A 21,542-nucleotide genomic window follows, 5' to 3' on the forward strand; every position below is an offset into this window, starting at 1 on the left:
TTTTTTCATTATTATTTTTAATACACTGCGAGACGGCACAGGTGCGGTGCCAGCGGCGGGGGTGACCCTGGTGTGACACGGCGGCTCCCGGGGCTCATTCTCCAGCCATTTGCCGGCGCCCGGCACCGCCGCCCGAGGCGGCCGGGACAGCGGGGCCCGCCGGGCCCGCTCCGCGCCTGCGCCGCCGAGCGCGCCGCGCCTGCGCACTGCGGGGCGCCGAGCGGCCGCGGCGGGCGAGGCAGCACATGCGCGCTGCCGCCGGCTGAGGAGGGGAGGAGGCGCGGGGAGGAGCGGTGCCCGCGTTCTCCCATTTAGCTGCGAGGGAGAGGGAGAAGCCGGGCGGCCGCCGGGGACCGCCGGAGGGGGGTGGGGGGAGCCACTGTCGCTGCGGCCGCCGCTCCCTGCTCCTCCTCCTCCGTGGAGCGCCCTCCACCCCGCCCTCTCCCCGCCCGGGACTGAGTCTGGTGGCCACAAAATGGCGGACGGGGAGCTGAACGTGGACAGCCTCATCACCCGGCTGCTGGAAGGTGAGCGCGGCTCCGCGGGGAGCCGGCAAGCACCGCCGCCGCTGCCTGCGGGAGGAGCCGGGGCCGCTGGGGCGAGCGGGGGCAGCGCCTTCCCTGCGCCGCCGGGCCCGGGGTGGCGGCCGGAGCGGGCTCGGCTCGGCTCGGCGCGTCCCGCCGCTGCCCCGAGCCCCGCGGAGGGAGGAGGGGCCGCTGTGCGCGGGGGGTGCCCGCCCTGTCTGGCTGCCCTCCTATTTAATGGGAATTAGAAAACGAGGCTTTTTTTTTTTTTTTTTTTTTTTTTTTTTTTTTTTTTTTTTTTTTTTTTTTTCCCCTCTATCTTCCCTTCTTCCCCCCGCTGCAGCTGTCTGTCTGAGGGGCGAGCTGGGGACCCCTCGCTAGCAGAGCTCTTGAGCGGCCTGTCCCCGCCGCCCCTCCGCTCGGGTTGTAGTCGCAGTTCTCCGTGTGTGAAATTGCGTCTGCGAGCCGCGATAGGTGTGGGGTTGTGTGTCGGTGGGAGCAGAGGGATTTAGTGCGCTGACATTCCTCATCTGCCTACCGGGCAGTCTCCCGAACGGGCTCATAAAGGCTGTGCAAGGTTTTCTGTGTATTAAAGAGGTTTTCTGCCCTTTAAAGTAAGGAAGAAACTCACTTATTGCCCGCTTTTGGAGAAGCTCAGGGATTATTGCTAGCATTTTCTTTTTATTTAAGTTATGTTGTGAATGTTTAGTCTTCTTGGGCCTCTTCTTCCATTAATCTTTCATTCCACATTCAACGAATACCTGGTATGCTGGAGATGAGATGAGAGTACTTGCATGGGTATGCACTGTTCATTTATTTGATTGCTGAACTCCTTAGATAGTTGGATCACGTTGCAGAAGGCTTATAGAAAGGAATTTCTGGAGCATGTATAGTTTGGCTGAGTTTTGTTCAGCCGAGTTACTACAAAGCAGAGGGTTTAGGGCTTTAAGGACTTCTTAGTAGCTGCTATCTTATCCTTTTCGATGTGAAAATTAAGAGCAGCAAAGTCAGTATTTCAAAATGCATAAAGTCTTTGGACTGTTGTGCTTATGTTTGTGATGTAAGGTATGAAGTGTAGTATAGTATGAAGAAACAAGTATCAGTTGAAGTTTCTCTTAGATCGCTAATGCAGATAAAGCTCCCTTTTTCTGGATGTTGAAACATAGATTAACAGGTAAGTTTTTAAGACAAACTAAATAATAACCTAGTAAGTGTTGACATTTTAGGGCAGATATTTGGAGGGGGACATTAAGATACATGTATATTTATGGTTCTGGGGTACTTTCAATAATATATTTGAAATATACTTGTTCCACAATAGTGTAGTAACTTAAATATAGATTGCTTTAAGAGGAGGAGATTCTGCAGTGTTTTGGCATGCAACTTGCTGGATTATTCTGTTCCCTCTTAAATATTACTGTGTTTTTTATTGTTGTTCTGAAGAACATGTATGTGTTCTATACAGTTTATGTACACCATAAATACTTGTGTTACAACTTTGTAGCTTTTTGGGTTATGGTTCTTACCTTGTGTTTCAGTAGCCTAACTTGTGCTTTTTGTCTTCCTTAGTGCTTTAATCTTTAGGGATATAAGTATGTACAGCTTCTGAACAAAGCCTTACTTGTAATTTTTCTTTTCTGTTTCTGAGTCTGTTTTTAACTCTGAGCAGAGATTATGAAGATTTTTAAGGGGAATTGGGTGCTTTCTTTTTTCTTGTTATCTGCTTACATTAGAGGAGTGCCTTGTAAAACATCTTGTATCTGAAACGCAGTAGGTAATCCTTACAGGTTTTGTTTGAAAAAAATGGCAGCAATTAAAGGAATGTGTTCTGTGGTTGATTATTTTTGCTTTCTTTTTACCATATTTTATTTGTTGCATTGCTAGCATATAGCATTCTAAGCTGAGGTTCAAACAGCAGTGTTCCACAATGAAGGGGTTTTTTTGTTGGGTTGTTTTTTTGTTGTGGTTTTTTTTTTTTTTTTTTGTACAATTGACAGCTCACATTCTGGAGCTCATGCTGTTGCTTAGCTGACCTGTTCTGGTAACATGAGTATGAATCCCTCCCTGCGCTGGTTGCGCAGAAAAATTTCTGTTGACTCTTATCTCCAGTTAAATTGTTCAAAGCAAGTTGTTTGGCTCCATTACTCACGCTTCAACTTTGACTTAAAAGGATAAGGAAACATGGCTTTTGTGGTGTAAGCACAGTGACATAATAAAGAGACATTTTTATTAAAAGTTGTCATACAGTATGTATTTGCTGTACTATGGCTTTAAGTTTGAATAACAGTCTGCAGTTGTCTCTCAGTGCTACCACACGTTAATTTTCAAGGGTAGCAAATACATATCAAAAGCCACAGCAACAGGAAACTTCACTGCTGTCACTGGGTTGCTGGGTGGTGACACCTGTTTCTAGCCTGTGATATTAGCTGACAGGAGTTCTTGCTCCTACTTTAATTAGGTTACTCTAACTGTTTTTATCCTTGTTGCTTCTGGGTTATGTGACGTGTTAACTTGCCTTTTGATTGGAATTACCTACTTAGATTGTCTTTCTTTCTTTCTGTTTAATTGTGATTTTGGCTTCTTTTTGAGATACCAGTATGAAATGGCTTATAGCTAGGAGAGTTCAAGAAAATCTTCCCAATCCTCAAGGAGTGTGCCCATATGCTTACCTTGAGTGTATACTTACTTAGGAGATTATTTGAGTATTGAAAGCCAGATCGATTACCTCTTGAGTTAAATTTAGAGAGAATTTTCTTAAATTCACCTGAACCAGGGTGTAATGGATGTTAATAGTCTTCTAGGATATTAACTTTTAATTTTCATATTCTTTAGCTTTTAATTTCCATGTTCCTTTGTATATACCAAGTTCTTATCCCCCTATTCATTAGCTAACTGGTGAATTTAGGAACGATAAGGTCTCACTTTGAATTTACTTTCTCTTGCAATGTGTCTAGTACTTGGCCACTAGTTAGTGATACCTTTTAAGTAACTTCTAACCTTTAAATAACTAGGAAGATAAAAACTCAAGTGTATGTATGAAGTCTGAACATAGCAATGCTTTATTTTATTTTATCTCTGTCTACCAGGTACCTTCTGCCTGATTTAAGTTGTCATTCCTGTTGCTTTACTAGAAGAATGAGGGAGATGCTGGTGCTCTGACATATGTGCCTCACTATCTTGGAGACACTTGGAGTTTTATTGTCTGTCATGAGTGAATCTGCAAAGATTTGCAGGTCATTTAAATACAGAATTCCATGGCTTTGCTAGAAGAGACTTAAGAGTGATACGTGACCATGAAACTGAATAAGCCAAATTCATTGAAAGAGTGTTTCCTTCTTGTGCTGGTATGCAGAATCACAGGTCAGGCTTAGCTGTCTTATGGTACACAAAGATGGTGGTCTTATTTTTGCTTCAGTGTGTACTTATTTCATGGTTTTGTTTTTTTTCCCTTCCTACCATCCCAGCTATGCCATCTGGTGGATAGATTTTTTTCCCAGTCTGTTCTAGCTGTGGACAGCACAGGAATATGCACATGTGAGACTGCCATGAGCACATCAGAGGTGGAATACAGAATCATAACACGGTTTGGTGTGGAAGAAGCTTGTAAAGGTCACCTGATACAACCCCTCTCCAGTGAGAGGGACAGCTTCAACTAGATCAGGTTGCTCAGAGCCCTGTCCAGTGTGATCTTGAATGTTTCCAGGAATGAACCATCCAGCACCTCTCTGGGCAACCTGTTCAGTGTTTGATCACTGTCATTATAAAATAATTTCATCCATATATCTAGTCATAACCTACTTTTTTCTTTTTTAAAGTATAAATCTGTTCCCCTTGTCCGATTGCAACAAGCCCTATTAAAAAGTCTGTCTCCATATTTCTTATAAACCCTCTTTAAGTACTGAAAGGCTGTGATTCACATGTCGCCTTGAATCCTTTTCTCCAATGTGAAGAGAAGTTTTTTCCCACTATAGCTTTTCTCTTGGGCTCTGCAGCTGGAATTGCTACTTGTGTTGTGCCTCATCTAGAAATACCATGTATCCTATGTGGGACATGCCCTGAAATTTGCAACAATGCTGAACTAAATGGGTGTACCATTGAAGCCAGCAGCCAGATTCTAAGCTAGTTTGAATTTAGTGGTGTGTGGAAACGGTTGCCTCTATATCAAAGCAAAGATACTGGAAGAGGTGTAACCTTGACTTGTAAAGAGTGCTGTGAATGGTGTTAAGTAAGATTTCCGTATTTCTGTCAGGGTGTTGGGCTTCCTGTTTCTGTGCTGTCTCTTAAAATTTTTGGGTGTAAGGCAGCCCAGCTGGAATGAATCTGTGCTCTTTTAAGTTTATAGGTGTCTGTGTTAGTAAGCAATAGGGAGTTTACCATATGGAATAGAGGATGTACTTAAAGTTACTGTGTCGGGGTTTCCCTAGGTACAAGATGGCTTTCTGTAAAGGGGTTTCATTTATATTGCTGTACAAACAAATTTTCCTTGTCTGAGCAAGACACCTTGCTTGCCTAAATTTAGCTGTCCTAATTAAAATGAACAATTAGAATTAATCTGACTGAACTTAATGTGGATCTTTTCTAAACCAATTTATTTTTAGTGAGGCTGAGGACTACTAGTTATGGTAGTACCGATGCACCAAGAAAGCTGGGAAATACTTACCCAAGAGGAGACTTGTTGGACTGCAAGTAGATGTAGGGAATGGTTATTGCTTCAATGTTCAGCTAAAAGGGTGATTTTTATGATTGCCTTAATGAAGCTGATTGCATGGTGTTCTTACTGTGTCATGTGATATCTTCTAAGAAAGTTGCAAACTTCACTTTCTTGTGATTTCGGAGGTCTTACAGGTTGTGGTAAACATAGAAATTTGAATATTATTTGACTTTAATTTAAAAAGTTGTATTTTAAACTTTCATGAAATCATTGGGATTTTTCCTGTTAGTTTTAAATAGTATAGAGCATCCTGGTCAAATGTGCTCTGGTCAATAACATTTCTTACTTCGTTACTGTATTAACTAATTAATGTATCCAGCCAGCCTGATGGTGTGGTGTTATGATATGATAGTATTGCTTGCAGTTTCAGGCTCTGTAACTGATCCTGAAAAAGAGAGGAGGCAGTTGTAGAGAAAAAAAAATAGACCTTAATGATCTGTTGCAAAACAATATAAACAAACCATGGAGATGAATCCTGAATAAACAAGAGTTATTACCTGGTTTGGTGTGACATCACTGGATAATTTTTGTACTAGAAAAATAAATAAGAATAACTTTAAAGGTGTTGTTTGCAAAGGGTTTTTTTTAAGGTAGTCTTTAAAAAGAGGAAGAAACTAGGCATTTTTGTATGCATCTAGGAGGGCCGGTATTGTATTAAGCAGAGAGGGGAAAATAGAAGAATGAAGTTTGTTTCTGGGTTTGTACAGCAGTGCAGATATCAGCCACTTCATCTTTACCTTTATAAGTGCATGACGAATGGAATGGTTGGCTTGAGAAATTGCATTGAAGGCCAAGAGCCCTGCATCAGGCAGTGCTCTGGGGTTCTTTCTTCTGTCTGGCTGTTGTGCCGCTGGAAAGCTCCGTGATTCAGTAACTGTTTCCTTTAGATACTTTGCAGCACAGGTTTTACTTGAGTCATTCACCTTCATGCTCACTCACAGCTAAGTCATAGTATAAAAGGAGAGAAACACTGTTCTTATTCAAGATCACTGCAACTGTAAAGTGTTAAAATTTCTCTTAAATGCTCATTAGTTACCACCAAAGGTAAGTGTGTAGCTTTTTTTTAAAAAAAGAAGAAACCGCGCTGCTAAACTGTAGACTGTGGTGAAGGCAGCATGCTATGTTTGGCTGTTACTCACTAAGATCAGATGAGTACTCTGTGAAGGGGGGTGTATAGGGGAATCTACTCTTAACTACAGCCTGAGGCGCCTCTAAAGGTAACTGGTCTCTGGTTTAGAATTTGAACATTGAAATCTACTTCTGTTCTGTGGTTTGTCTTAGTACATTGACTAGGACTTGTTTGTTTCACAGTATTGTCTTTTCTGGGTTTGAGTGGGGAGGGGTATTTAATGTTTGTTTTTTGGGTTTCTTTTTTTTTTTTTTAATACCAAGTTTGATACAGAGCTTTTTTGTACACATCCCAGGTAGCTATTGGTTAAGTACCAGAGATACTGATGTGCAGAAGTTACACCCAGGTTTTTGTATCATAACCTCGGTAACTTCTCTCCTTGGTACTTCTCAGAAGTTACTTCATAACCTTGTAATTTACCTTCACCTTCCTTGAATTTTAGGAATTTTATTAACATTGCTTTGGGGGAAAAGAAAGTCATCCTTTGAGCAGGAAGCTGAAATTCTTTGTTTCATGAAATTTTTATGATAGGTTAGCTTTCCAAGTAGACTATGGCAGGAATTACTGTCACTGTATAATACAGCATTGTGAGAGGCTTCTACCTTTGATTTTGCTGGTTGCTTGAGTTTTAGGTTCAAGTGTGCTTAAGCAAACAGTAAATACAGAACATGTGATCTTGTCCAATTCTTGGAACCGTGTATGATGCAGGATGACTGAGACATCAGTTTATGGAACTTCTGTGTAAGGAAGCAGGTGGCCTGTGAAAAGCTAAAGGAATGGGTAAAGGTTGCATGCTTTTATGGGCTTTACTGGAGCATCCCTGAAGCAATTTTACATAGTTGTTTCTAGTAAAGCCTTTCTCCATGAGTATTAGTTTTGCTCGATAGTATGTATTTAAATAATGTAAATTCAAGTTTGGGTAGAACAACACCAATTCATTATAAGGGGTTTTTTCCAATTAAAGGCTTGTGCAATCTCTTATTCCGCAGTGAATTTGTGTTTGATATTAAATAAGCCTGCTAAAATGAGTTCACAAGCAATCACTGTTTTTCAGCAAAATACTTAATATCAAGGTCATCTAGTGAAGGCAATTTTAGAAAGACTTTAAGGTTACTTGCATATAAAAGCACAGTTTTTCAGGAAGAAACCTCCCTGGAAGACTGACTATTTTATTCTTAGTGAGAAATTTGGGTGATGTACCCTAGGAATGGTACAGGGATCTGCTGGGCACACTGTAGAAGAGCTGTATGTTCAGCGATATGTTCTTGCTGAATTGAGCAAAGCTCTAACGGGTTCATTTATATTGTTGTTGTCCATCAGTGTAACTCGTGAATGAAAGCTATTCTAAGCTTAGCTCTGTCACAGCAGTTCTGAAAATTTAAAACTTGTGTTGCTGGCTTAACTCTGTTTTGCTGCAAGGTAGGGAGGGAATGGCTGCTTCTCAATGGCAGCTGAACAAGTTAAATAACAGAAGATATTCTGAGGGAGTAGAAGTTTTGCTTTTAAAATTGATAGTTGCTTTTAAAATCCAGTATAGGATTCTTGACTTAAACTCATGAAAGTATGTAATTTGGATTTAAAAAATACTGAGAGCAAATAACTTCAGAACACATTTCCAAAAATCAGTATGAGGACTGCTTGTTTTTTTCCCCAAGTCATAGATAATGCCACTTTAGCTTTCAAATGTGTTCTGCTCCTACTATTGACAGGATGTTCAACTTTTGCGAAATACTCCAAAGTAATATTAAGTACCAAAAAAAGCCAGTTAAATGTCGGAGTTGTTAATCACCAATGATTAAACGTCCCACAGAATGTGGGGGGAGTGTAAGCTCAAGGGAATTGCTTGTGTGCAGTTTGTAAAATTGCATGCTTGCAATCTTGTGTTTGGGGGTAGTTTTTAGATCTGCTCTGATTTCTAAAGCCATAATTTCAGACACAAACTTGGCTGGTGCTACTGTGGAAAAAAGCAGAACCAGCTCCTTACTCTTTCACTAACCCTGTCTCAAGTGCACAGAGACTGTGTTCTTCAGCTTAGGAAGTATTTAAATTACATTTTTGATTTGTTCTGTTTTTGTTCCAGGAAAAAAATATCAGCTCACTCATGCAGTTTACTGTTGGCTACTGTGTGGCCACATAAATGCTAAAAACCCAGAGTGAATGGAAAGGAGAGTGCTTATTAGCAATAATGCTGACCCAGTTTTTTGTGACACTAGGGAGGGGTCTCTGGGTTATGATAAAACCGTGAGTGTTACATCCAGTAAACAGGACACTACGATCTTGGAAACCGACACCAGGTAAAAGCTTAGGGTAGCTGTGTGTACCACAGCTGACTTAGTAATTGAAGAAACTATTAATGATGGCACAAAATGAGCAGCTTAGTTACTTAGAGAGAGGTACACCAGAAGCAGTGTGACAGAAGAGGTTAAATGCATTTTTTCCATTTCATGAAAGGCTGTGGAAAAAAGGGATGCAAGTGGAACTTGGAACAGCCAATTCTTGACCCACTTTCCTTTTCCTTTCCAGTACTGCATTATATAATCTACTACTCTCTGGCATGAGTTTGGAGGGATTAAAAAAATTATTTTTTGTTGAAGTTTTTCTTACTTGCCACTGTGCAGCTCATGTCTTGGATTGCTAATTACCTTCACTGAACTTCTTAAGGTTGCTTAGAGTGATTGTGTGGATGCAGAGATTATTCTAATATCAATTAGAGTAGCTTTTCGGTGACTGTAGGATTTGTTGTGCTAAAATAAGTTTGTGTTCAATGCATAAATTTGCTTTTCTTTTTATCCTGTACTATGTCACTCTGCTTGAACTTCACTGGAGGAAAGGCTTGTTCTGTCAAAGAACTATGCATGTGAGTTTGTGTATTACAACAGGAAGTGCTGTCCCTATCAAAAGGCTAATTTATGTAAATCAAAGCTTGTTTACAGCATCTGCATTTTAGATTCAAGAGCATTATTTTCCTTTAAAGTTGATATGGTATTTCTGCTCTGGGTAACTGACAGCTGTTAAAAATGATGGTTTTCCCAATGCTGTTAGAGTGTGAGCTGCAGATTTTGCAATGTGTGAAGCTATGACTTGAGTGGTTAGCTATAGTAATTTGTAAAAGAGTCTGAAAAACATTTCTTACATTCTCGATCTGGTTCTTAGAACCTCCCCTTCAATCTGTTCTTGGGGATTTGGCTTTTGAAAAACTAAATGCAGTGTTGTTTGCAATCCATACAAAGCTCAGCTGAGTCAAGGGAACTTGAACAAAATTCTAGTTGTAATGTAAGCTGCTGAAGTAAGTGCTTAGTCTTACTTGTGTACTTGTGCCGCAGCTGTGGCACATCTGTTCCGGATGACTGCTTGGCAAACCTTCCAGTGTGTTTGTGAATCCAGTGAAGTGTTGAGCCGTTCAGGGTCACAGGAGCCTCTCATTTCTCAATATGTAGTACTCTTGTTGCTAATCAGGGAACTGAAAAACTGGGAGAAAACTGCTTTTATCTTGACTAGTGTTGGTGACTATTCCTCATGAAACCCCAGGTTTTTATATTACTTGAAATGCAACTGAACCTAAGTGTTCGCCCTGGAGCTGCCAACTTTTTGGGTGGAGGGTGCATTTGCAAAGATGCATTGGCTCAGATCAGCACCCTTCCCAAAGCATGGAAGTGACTGATCATGAGGTGAATGCTGTCTCCTCTGCTGAGAGTGATAGACCTGTCAGCGTTGTAGAAGTGTCTTTTAATACCTCACTTTAGATCTTAAGTTTTCTGTTGGGGACTTGCAGCACTTAGGGTTTTACTGGGTTTTACTGTTAAAGAGGTAACCATCAGGGCACTGACTGGCAGTTTATTATGAAGTCAGGAGCTGCATGTTCTGTGTCTTCCTTCTCATGAAAAAATCCAGCACCAGTCAAAGTATCAATCCTATAAAGCAAATGTTCCAAGTTTAAACCTCTGTATGAGTTTCAAAGGGAGCTAAAGGCTGGTATTGTAAGAAAATCTGATTGGATGCAAGTTATTTTAAGTATTATGGGTGCCCTACTTGAACTGTTATCTTAGTTTTGATCTCAGTGCTTTGTCTGGTGCTGCTTGTGGTAATATTAATGTTGTATATTGTGGGCTTCCCTGGGTTTGAGTTCCAAAACTAGAGTGGATATAAGTGTGCAGTTCCAGTTTTTGGTTTTGATCTGTATGAAATGCATCATTCTGGTATTGCAAAGCATCATGAAAGTTAAATACAGAGGAGAATGTCACTGCTTATGGTTAAAAGAAAGTGCTGTCTGTAGTGGGAAAACATTACTGGAAAGCTGGTTGTGCTGAGTGGTGCTTTGGTATGACTTTATTGAAAACTATGGGTCTAAGATACAGTAATTGTTTCATTAAAATTATAGCCATTGTAATATGAAGATTTTGCTTGTGTATAATGGCAGTTTATTGTGCCTATCAGAAAGGGTTCCAGGTCTCTGAAAGGGATTGTTGTAAACTGTTGGAATGCAAGCATTTGAAATGGGGATTATTGGAACATTGTGGTACCTTGCGGATTGGATAGCCAAGTCCTGTGTGAAGCTGTCAAGACTGAGTTTTTGGTTGTTTTTTTGGGGTGGTTTGATTTTTTTGGTGGGTTTTTTTGTTTGTTTGGTTGGTTGGTTTTTTGGTTTTTTTTGTTTGCTAACAGTGGGGCTGAAGATACATCTGTAAGAGTGTGGCTCATTTGTTTGAGAAATGATGAAATGGAGGCCTGTAGGCATATATTGATTGCGAGTCACATTGATTATTTCTGATATCTGCCTTTGTGTTCTTCTAATATGCAAGTGAACATCTTAATGCATGAAGAATAATAACAGAAAAAGTGTTGCTAAAATGCTGTTTGCTTTCTCAAGTATAGCTGAAATCTTAATTAGCAAGAGGAATGTGACTTACCATAAATAAATATCACCTGGTATTTATTACCAGGTGATAAATATCAGCTGATAGTGATTCAGAGTGTCACTGAAAGAAGTCCTGTATGACACAGCCTTTTTCTTGCAAGGTTCTAATGAGCTAAGTATTTCCAATATATCCTCAGCTTCAGATAGACTATTCCTTCTGCTCCTTTGGCACTCAGACTAGCTGTCCCAGGATCTAATTTCACATCTCTTCCCTGCTTTTGAAAACTGCTCCTCAGTTCTGCCTTTTCACATGCTCCCATGACTGCTTCCTAACCTCCATTTAACAAGTGTCTGGTGTTTATTAAAAATATTTATAGCACGCTGTTGGCATGGCCAAGATGTGCAGTTATACTGGGACAAGATAACCAGAGCAGAGCATTTTCAGTTTAACACTTTGGACTGTAGTACTAGGTGACCTAGGACAAACTGTTTTCACTTATGTCCTTTCTTCCCCATTTCACAATGTAGATAATGCTGGATGTAATAATACTGACCGCCTCTATATAGTAGGTTTTTCTAGAAACTAAGCAGAAATAAAAGGAAAAGCAAGGTTATGTGAATTTTTTAAAAATTTGCAAGCTTACTCTTCTGTTTTGGAGAGGAAAAGCAGGTGACCTAGGGATTTTGTGTAAAGAGCTAGTTTTTGCTCTTCTTTGTTCATTAATTTATTAGACTAACTGAAGTTGTGGCTAAAATTCATATGAAATCACTTGTAAAGTGCTATGCATGAATTTGGAAGTATTTGGATGTGAGCTGCAAAAGTTTCATATTACCTTCCCTTGTAGGTACTACCGTGGTTTAATGCTGAATGTTGCTTTCATCTTAAACAGATGGCAGAACAGGATGTTTGCCTGTTGTAGATACTGAGGGATTCTGGCTTGTTAGTTTGAACTCTGAAGTTTGTTTTATGCTGAGATGCAAGACTGAACTGGATCGGCCAAAATGACAACACTTTTGTTCTGTTCTGCTGCCTCATTAAAGATGCACTAAAGCCTCTGACACAGGAATCATACAGATGCTTGTAGAAAGAAGCAGCTGCAGATAAACTTGCCAGAGGATATTGGTTGGAGTGCAATGACATGTGAATGCTTTTGATTTTATGCTAAATATAGGTCTGAGTACCTGACTTACAGGTTTTAGGAATTCAATTTCATTCTAATTAGAATGTTCTTGGCTGTAAAGGTTTCAGTAATTTAAGAGCCATTATGTATGGAAGTTTTATCAAACTTTCATAGTTTTTAGTGTGATATTCCTGATATGACAGTTTCTGTTTATTTAAACATAATCATGTCTATGGTTTTCTTCTTTGTATTTAACTAGTGCTTTTGAACTTAACAGTCCTAAAGAAGTTTACCTTGTACTAATGTGGGAATGTTTTCAGATTTTCTTGAGATTTTTCCTGGTTTTTTGAATACTCTAGTATAAAGAAATTGTTAAATTAAACACTTGTTAAAATTGCTGCTTATGGACAAAAGCACAGCTTGAATTGTTCTCTTCTGAGACCTGATTGAACAGGAATGCATACAGATGTTTAAGCACAGATTACCACAGTACTAGAGATTAATTTTACATTTCATTAGATAATTCCAAGCATAATTCCAAGGTATTTGGTACATATATAGAATGTGATGCTAGCTTTTTGTCAAATATAAGTTTTAAATACAGATCACTTGCATTTAGCTATTGCTGTATATCTATGTAGTAGTGACCTTCAACTGTTAAATATCTCATTTCAGTACGAGGATGTCGTCCTGGAAAGATTGTTCAGATGACCGAAGCAGAAGTTCGGGGCTTGTGTATAAAATCACGGGAAATATTTCTTAGCCAGCCTATTCTTCTGGAGCTAGAGGCACCTCTGAAAATTTGTGGTATGTAAGCTTGATATGTACGTGTTCTTTGTGGGTGTTTTAATCTAGTGTAATGCTAGGGGGATTGGAAGAATATGGAGTCAGGCAAATGAGCTTGAGTTGGGATTAGAGGGAGGTCTTCAAAATCTTGAATGTAGTTTTCAGTTTTGATTGGATTAAGTGAAGAGCAGCTAGCACTTCATACATTGCTGATGCTTCTCACATTATTTTTTGGAGCAATTTTCCTTAGCAATGAGGGCTGCTTGTGCCCTCAACTAGTGCAAATTTTGCAACCTGTTCGTGGCTCACACAGAGCTGGTGCTCTTCTGATCACTATTTCAGAAAGCAGTTAGCTGCTTTTGAAGACCCGCATGTTGCAGTTGCTCACTTCAAAGCATAAACAAAACCAAGACCTTGTGAAATTAAACACTTGAAAAGTTGAAGGCATTGTTAGTCTTTCAGTTGAGAAAGTAAAACTGAATGCAGACTTAAATCAGGCACAGTTACCATATAACAGATTCCTTGAGCTTTACAGCATGTTTTAACAAGCATCAGTATTGCTGTGAAACACAAATAAAACGTGTTTTTACCTCACTAAGCCTTTATAAGATGTTAGGTGTCTTCTGAGTTACACTGTAACTACATGCTTGTAAAAAGAATGTTTAAAAGTATTGTAAATACCAGATTGCCTATTATTAATAGGCAAGTTGAAGGATAATGACAATGTCTTTGAAAGCATAAAATTCCTTGAATTAGATTAGTTAGTGTCATAATATTAAAGGGGAAACAATCTTTTTATTTGTTACTACTTACATCATCAAACATAGATTAACTTCTTCCTGGGCCTGCAATGTCTCCAATGTTTCTTACATTGAGAGGACATTACCAATTAAAAAAACCCAAACCCCAAAATAAAACAGCCAAATCCACAAACAAACCACTAATGGCACTGTCATTTTTAAATAACTAATTGCTTGGTAGGGTGGGAGGGAAAAACAAGCCCAGCTTGCTTAATGAGGTAAAGTTGAAGATAAAATGTAACTTTATCACATTGTGTTTTCTTTAGACTTTTCACTGTAGTGTAGTCTTATTGTATTCCTAGATGAAGAAAGCATGGAAACTCAGGTAGATTGTGCATAAGTCAAGGTCTGCAGAGAATAATGGGCCTATTTCAGTTAGCTCTTCCTCATTTGCTTAGGTTGAGGCAGTTGAAAGGACTGTTAGGTATGCAATAATAGGTGTAGCTAATGCACAGTTAAATAAGGCATTTGTTATCTTAAATCAGATTCCAAACACAGTGGAAGTACCAGGAAGTGTCAGGTGCATCTAAATTTAATATTAGAACAATTGTCAAAGCTACATATAGATAAAAGTGGAAGAAAGATGATTGCTTTCACCAAAAGCAAAATATGCAGCTGGTACTGCTTTGAACTATTACTTTAGTGTGCTCAGGCAATGCCTGAGGAGCCATTGTAGGATTGTCTTGTCTTACAGTCAAGTCAGTTCAAAACAAGCTCTACATCTCAAATGGCTGTGTTTTAATGTAAGATGAAAGATGCTCTTATGTAAATGTCCATTTTAAAATAGATGTGGTTTTTAATGTAAGTCTTTGTATCTGGTAGACTTCAACTTGTGCTCACTTGAAGCTGTATTTTAAAACACTAGGTGCTCTGAGTGGAATGGTCCCTTAATAAAATTGTTTCTGTAAAATGTTTTTACCATTAAGTGCATTTGTCCCTCTGGTGCACATGTGTTACTGAAAGTAGTAATAGACAACAGAATAATATTTTCTGCGGCATGTTTACATTGTAGTTAATTCTGTTAGTGCTGAAGTCTGGGGATTTGATGACATGGTTCTGGAGTACTAGACTCAGCATAGAAATGATTTGTTGGGAAGTCTTCTGCTCTCTTTGAGTTGTGACCTGGAGACTTCTAAAGATCAAGTAGAATACAAATCATTCTTGTATCTGAAAGATTTTTTTATTTTAGTGGAGCTTCAAATTGTGACTGAAATTGCATCGTAGATACTGATCACCTTTATTAGAAAAAAATTGGAAAGTGATTCTTCTCCCCAAGTGAGAAAATAGTTACAGGAGAATGCTGCCTAAAGGAGGAAGTATTGCATTTTTCATGGAAAGTTTAAAGGAATATAATATAGCATATATTCTTCTTAACACTGTATGCTTTAAGGATTGAACCAGAGAGCATACAGGTTTGAGAACTTTAAGATGAAGAAAGTTGGGTGAGTTGTTCTTTTTTCTCTTTTGAGGCTGTAGTAGCTTGTGCTGTACTGGAGAATAAGTCTGAGCAAAGTCAGGATTTTGTCACTGAGCGGGCAGCAATAGTGAAAATACATTTATGTAGTGCTTAGTGTACAGGAGCAGGAGGTGCTGAAGCTAAATAGCATATATCTTGTACTGAAGGCTTTTGGCATATCTGTTTTGCATCCGGCTACTCTGGTAATGAGTTTTCCAGTCGGCTGGAATACATTGTATGTGTGCTGTAAGTTACTGAGAGCAGCTTTAGCATCTTCACCTGTGCAGACAGCTCAGGGATAATTTAGCTTTGGCTTCTCTGATGTGATACACTGTGGTGGTGTAAATGCCACACAGAGCTGTTCCTTGGAAAGCTTAGTTTTAAAGCTGGCAATGTGAAGAGTAACATGACAGGTATTTTTCCTAAGAACAAGCTGCAGGGTGGGGTATCTTGTAAGGAATGGCAGTCTTTGAATCTCCATTTTGCTTGTTACATGTATCAAAGGAGGAGTTAGTCTAAATACTGGGGATGAGATCATAGTACAGTAATATTATGGGAATTGACCTTTGAAGTAAGTGTACTTTGCCAGCACAATGTTCAGTTTCTCTTCAGTCTGTTTCAATTCCTTACTGATCTGTTTTTGTGGTAAATAGTATCTTTTTTTTTTTTTTTTTTGTGACACATTTACTTCCGGGTCCTGTATCTGTTCAATTAGAGGTTTTCTTTGTGACCTTGTTTTAATTTAAATGAATTAAAGCTTGGTTAGAAAGCTTACACTTGATTGTGAAGACTTTTATAGCTTTTGGGTTTCAGATTGACTTCATACCTGGCATAGCAGTTCTGCAGATATGGTGAGTTATTTATATCCTGTGAGTACTTGAGCTTTATTGCTAGTATGGTTCTTACCTTTATAATGCATATGGCTGGTTTTAAAAGGTAATATTAATGCCTTTTTTAATATTACTGAATAAAAACTTATTAACTGATTTAAGTTCTTGACTTGTGTAAGTCTTTATGTTGTTGCACTAATCTTTGGTAAATATTTTTTTATTCAGGTGATATCCATGGTCAGTATACAGACTTGCTTCGATTATTTGAATATGGAGGATTCCCACCAGAAGCTAATTATCTTTTCCTTGGAGATTATGTAGACAGAGGCAAACAGTCTCTGGAAACAATTTGCCTATTACTGGCATATAAAATCAAGTACCCAGAAAACTTCTTTCTCCTAAGAGGAAATCACGAGTGTGCTAGCATCAATCGAATCTATGGATTTTATGATGAATGTAAGCAAAATCTATTATTTTTGAAAGTCTACAACAGACTAATACTGTGTTTTGGAAACACTTGTAGTTGTGACCCCTGTGTTGCAACAGTTTCAATATTCTGTGAACCTGCTTTGAAACTTTCTAAAAATACTTTCCAAGTAAAGGTTAAGGTCACTCTGGAGCATTCTTATTTTCTTCTTCTGCTGTCATTGAAATGCTGTTGTAAGAGATTGAGACCTAAGTGTGCTATCAGAAATAAAACTCCATAAGCACAGTTTGCTAACATTTTTGCTTAGGCTCTGATATATATTACAGGTTGGCTTTAAAAACCAGCTTTCTCTTCCTAATGTCACGCACTGTTTTTGTAGGCAAGCGGAGATTTAACATTAAGCTGTGGAAGACCTTCACAGACTGTTTTAACTGTCTGCCTATTGCAGCCATTGTGGATGAGAAGATCTTCTGTTGTCATGGAGGTAAGCTAATGGCTGCTTTGGAAGGCTGTATCCAAACTAATTTTGGTTTAATGCTATACCAAATGGATTGTGGCTGTGTGTACCTGGTACTTGGCTGGAGATATTTAACCTTGTGTTATCTGTAAAGGTCATGCTTTTCTGTGCACTTGTCAGTAGATGTCATTCTTACCTGATACACATGGCCCTCTTGTGCCTGAGGGGGAAATGCATCTGTAAGTATCCCCATCAGTGTATCCCTCTCTGAAGGTTGCCTAATGCTAGAATTATGGCCTACTTTGCCACGTGCCTTGTTGCTGTTACTCTATATCAATGCAGCCTTCCCTAACATTGGGTATCCTTGGCACTGAAGAATGGCTTTCACAAGTAACCTTGGCTCTACACCCTCGGTCTCTTTAACTCTTTCACAACACTTTGGTGGGAGGCACCTCTGAGGTCACACAGAGCTTGAAGCAAGACATTTGTTAACACTGGAACAGGTTAGACATGGCTTGCATGGACTCCATAAAGCCTTTGCTGCTAGACAATCTACATTCTGTGGGTACCTTTCCCAGTGCTGCCCTGTTGGTGTTGAAAAAGTGTTCGGTGTTAATCTGACCGAGGGCTGTGACTTGGCTGAATATTGAATTTAATTGGGCTCTCATCTTTGTAGAACAGGCCTCACCACATTGCCATTTTATAGGCAGTGATGCTTAACAGATTTTCAGAAGCTTGCAGTGTTAAACAGTTGACAGGAATTTCCATTACTTGCAGTGAGAGCCATCCTATTTTTTGTGGCTGTATTTGCAGCTGCCTCCATTAATAAGCAACTTAATGCCTTTCACTGAGTGATCCAGAAATTATTTGGTAGATGTCATGCCTGTTTTGCCAGTGAGATGGAAATTAGTGGAAGTGAAAGCACTGCAGAAACATCTAGTTTGAACACCTCCATTTGGAATTAGAAGCAGTGTGTGGCCCAGAGTTTCTGAGCAGACTTGTCCACGTTTCATGAGGTTCTGTTGATTGCTGCCATCCTGCCTTTATTAATTACGGGTATCGATTCAAGAGCTATGCTTATGTGGAATGTGCTTTAAAAATGGTGTGGAGTATTCTTGTATTGTATTGTATTGAAAGCTTCAGCCTTCAGTGCCTGCTAGAATAAGCTATCAGGGTCTTTAGTTCTAGGGGAAGTAAAACTTCCCCTGGGAGGAACACATAACATGCTCTGAGATATTAAGTCCCTGAAAAACATAATTAATGCAGTAATACAGTTGGGTCTTCCAGACTCTGGGTAGCATTAGCATGTCAAGATACCTGTTTGCTTACCATGTGGTGGTGTTTTCTTCCTTTCTAAGAGCTGGTATCTATCTTAGAAGCTAGATCTCAAATTTTTAAGAATGTGAGATATAAGGTCACTTCTGCACCTAGGTAGCCAAATATCAGTGGCTAAAAACCCATGTAATAAATTTGTCTCCAAAACAGCTCATGAAATAATTACTGTTTTACTATTAGAATATGCTTTTGAATTTAGGTTTTTTTTGGAAAACAGAGAATGAGCAGTAACAATACTGGCAAAGTTAAGTTTAGATGGAAGGTAATTATAGCAGCTTAGCAGATAGAGCAGAATGCTATGATGAAGCTGGTAGCTTTGTGTGTATGCATTTGAGACCTGAACTATGAGAAAGAAGCCTCTCAAGAGCTATTTTTCAAAGAAAAAAAGATTGAAATTTTCATTGTAAATGGAGGGGCATGTATGAATTTAAATTTTCATGTTTGACTAAACAAGAGGTTATTTTGGGCATAGTATGCTTTAAGGATCTTCTTACAAAAAGCATTATTTACTTCATTATTCATTGCTGATGGCCCCTTAAATTGTGTGGGGTTAGTCTGTAACTGAAATGATTGCCACTCTGAACTGATCTGCAGCTGTAAAACAAAGTGAAAAGATTACTATGTGCTGTGTGCTCCTAATAAATGGAAGTGGGCATTCAGCACAGAAATAAGTTTTGCCCTTTTTCCACTCTTCTCCAGTCCTATCCAAACTGCATTCCAGATCCAATGAAGTAATGGACTGTCAGCGCCTTTTCATGATGTTACTGCTCTAATAGACACTGAGGCAGCAACACAAACCATTCAACTCTGCTGGAGGTTGAAGCTAGCATGTAGATATAAGGTAGGTGCCTTTTTTACTATATTGCGCATTTTTGCATAGTTTATTTTTAAAATATTGTCCTCTGGGATATAATAAAACTTTGCAAAACCGCATAACATAGTAAAACAAAAGGCACCTAACTTCAACCCCAGTAGGCCATCTACAATAGCTTAATATCCTGACTCATCTCTTTCACCTGGACTTTTCTGGGCATCTATTTGGAGTTATCCATCTCACAATATAACTCAAATTTCTCTTGCTATCCCTGTCTCTAAATGTTTATGCTACTGAAAGGATCTTTCATTGTATCTTTTCCATCAGCTCCCTCTCTTCCCACATTCCTCATACATGTAATAATTTGTCCTTTTTTTAAGACTGTCCTCTCAACTAAGTTCTGACTTTGCTCTTTATCTCACTTCATTAAAGCTTATTCCATAACCATTCCTGTCTTCTCCCTTTCTCTCTGCATTGTATTCTGTACAGCATTGATCCTCTTACTTGTGACACCACTCTCTAGCTATAATCTTTAGAGAATTTACAGGATTAGTTTCAAGTTTCTATAAACAAAGTCCATGTTGTAGTGTCATATTGATGAAATACATTGGTCTTACCATACTGGATTTAAGCCCTGAGATGGGAGTTGTGTTTGTACAGTAAAATACTGCATTTTTGTCATAGTTTCAGGCTCTGGAATTCTCTTTCTCTTGTGATATTAATGACAATGAACTAGATGTTGATGTTTAACTCCACTTGATTTACTTAGTGTTCAAAGATTACACTATAAAAATTAGTACCTACCACCCTTACTTTACCAATTCCCCTCAGAGAGTGGTTCAAATCCAATGTGATGAGTCTGCCAGGAGTAATGACAATTCTTTGTTTTCCCTTAGGGGAGATGTGATCTTATGCTTCAGAAAGATAGAGAAAATATTTTTCTGTATACTGTGCTTAGCTGGTGTGACAAGACAATTGTATACTTCTAGTACACTGTAGGTTTCAGCTGTCACTTGAGTGGCAGCAGCTTTACAGTGAGCTTTAGTATTCTTATGTCCTCTGTTTAACATTGATCATGTAGGACTTCTCCCTGTAGGTATGAATTTGAGGCATCAGCCATTTCTTTTTGTGCAAGGAGAGTTAGGAAAATATTTGGAAAAAGAGAGGGTTGCAAAGAAGTCTGCAAACCTGCAGGTAATTATGTAAGGTTTTGCTATTTTGAAGTAATGTAAAATAGCACAAAAATAGAGAGCCACAGGGTTAAGGCATGGTTTGTAGTAACATTTCCTTTTAAAGAATCATAGAGGGCTTTGAGTTGGAAGGAACCATAAAAATCATCTAGTTCCAATGACCCTGCTGTGGGCAAGGAACCTTCCACTAGACAGGGATGCTCAGTCCCATCCAGCCTGGCTCTGAACACTTTCAGGGATTTAAGATACATTTTGGGTGCAACCTGAAATGCTGAGAGCTGTAACTTCATAGGAAGTCACAAACTGGTGGTGCTTATTTCACTAAGACTGCCCAATACAGTCTCTGGGTATAGTGCTAATGTAATGTGTGTGCAAATAGATCAGATCTGGGGAAGGGAAAGTGGTAGATTTGTCAAAGTTTAAAAGCTGATTGTCTACCTGAATTTATATTAACATTCCTGTATTGTTGTGTTTATAAACTTGATTAATGCCCCCTTTAAGTAGCTGGCTGTCAGATGTCTGCCATCCTTTACAACCTCAAGGCAACAGTGTGAAAACAGCTTTAGCAAGCAGATGATGATAGAAGGCTTTTACCATAAGACTGCTTCAAGAAAAATGATCAAAAATCTTCGTACTTGAAGAAAAGTTCCTCAAATCTGTATCAAATATTTGACAGGAACCAAATCATCATTGTTGATGTAATGTATTCATTGCCACTGTGTCAGCTCTGATGTCAGCTGAAATTATTTTACATGGTGAAATGATATGTAAAGTCACCTTTCCAATGACAGCTTTTTTTCTGTCCTGTTCAGAGTTCTGGACTGGGTCAAGTTGATATGGTTAATATTGAATGTATTTCATCACAAATTAGGTCTTCATGTTCTCTTTTCAAATTTGCAGCTTTCTTAATTAGATACCTCGGCCTAAGTAATTTAAGACTCTTAGGACTCTTATTTAAGGATGTGTTAAGATGCTAGAGCATCTAGCAGCCTCTCTTTCATGCCTGTATGTCCCAAATAGTAGAGCTTTAGGATGTGTAAACTCCTCAAAAGGTGGATTTGGAATTTCATGCTTTGTTGTTGCATGTTAATGGCTAAACTCTTGAAA

At 39.0% G+C, this 21,542-nt stretch overlaps 1 protein-coding gene and 1 long non-coding RNA gene across 4 annotated transcripts in view; both read left to right on the top strand.

Moving 5' to 3' along the window:
* The first annotated feature begins 248 nt into the window (after nt 1–248).
* PPP1CB (protein phosphatase 1 catalytic subunit beta) overlaps nt 249–21,542 on the top strand; it is a 28,931-nt gene continuing 7,637 nt past the window's right edge. The window contains exons 1-4 of one of the 2 annotated variants that reach the window (XM_079298011.1): nt 249–527; nt 13,016–13,147; nt 16,438–16,668; nt 17,019–17,123. In XM_079298011.1, the coding sequence (XP_079154137.1) occupies nt 476–527; nt 13,016–13,147; nt 16,438–16,668; nt 17,019–17,123 (520 nt within the window). In that variant the 5' untranslated portion in view covers nt 249–475. Of the gene's footprint in view, nt 528–1,303; nt 1,323–13,015; nt 13,148–16,437; nt 16,669–17,018; nt 17,124–21,542 lie in introns of those variants that run through there. The other variant, XM_079298012.1, reaches the window with a different exon arrangement.
* On the top strand, nt 1,329–5,828 carry LOC306798140. Of its 2 annotated transcripts, XR_013773284.1 has the most exons (3): nt 1,329–1,972; nt 3,611–3,884; nt 3,989–5,828. It is a non-coding gene; the product is annotated as an uncharacterized lncRNA (long non-coding RNA). The 2 variants fall into 2 exon arrangements; XR_013773283.1 differs by having other exon boundaries at nt 3,611–5,828.

This window comes from Erithacus rubecula, assembly GCF_903797595.1.
Source record: "Erithacus rubecula genome assembly, chromosome: 2".
NCBI classification, from domain to species: Eukaryota; Metazoa; Chordata; class Aves; order Passeriformes; family Muscicapidae; genus Erithacus; species Erithacus rubecula.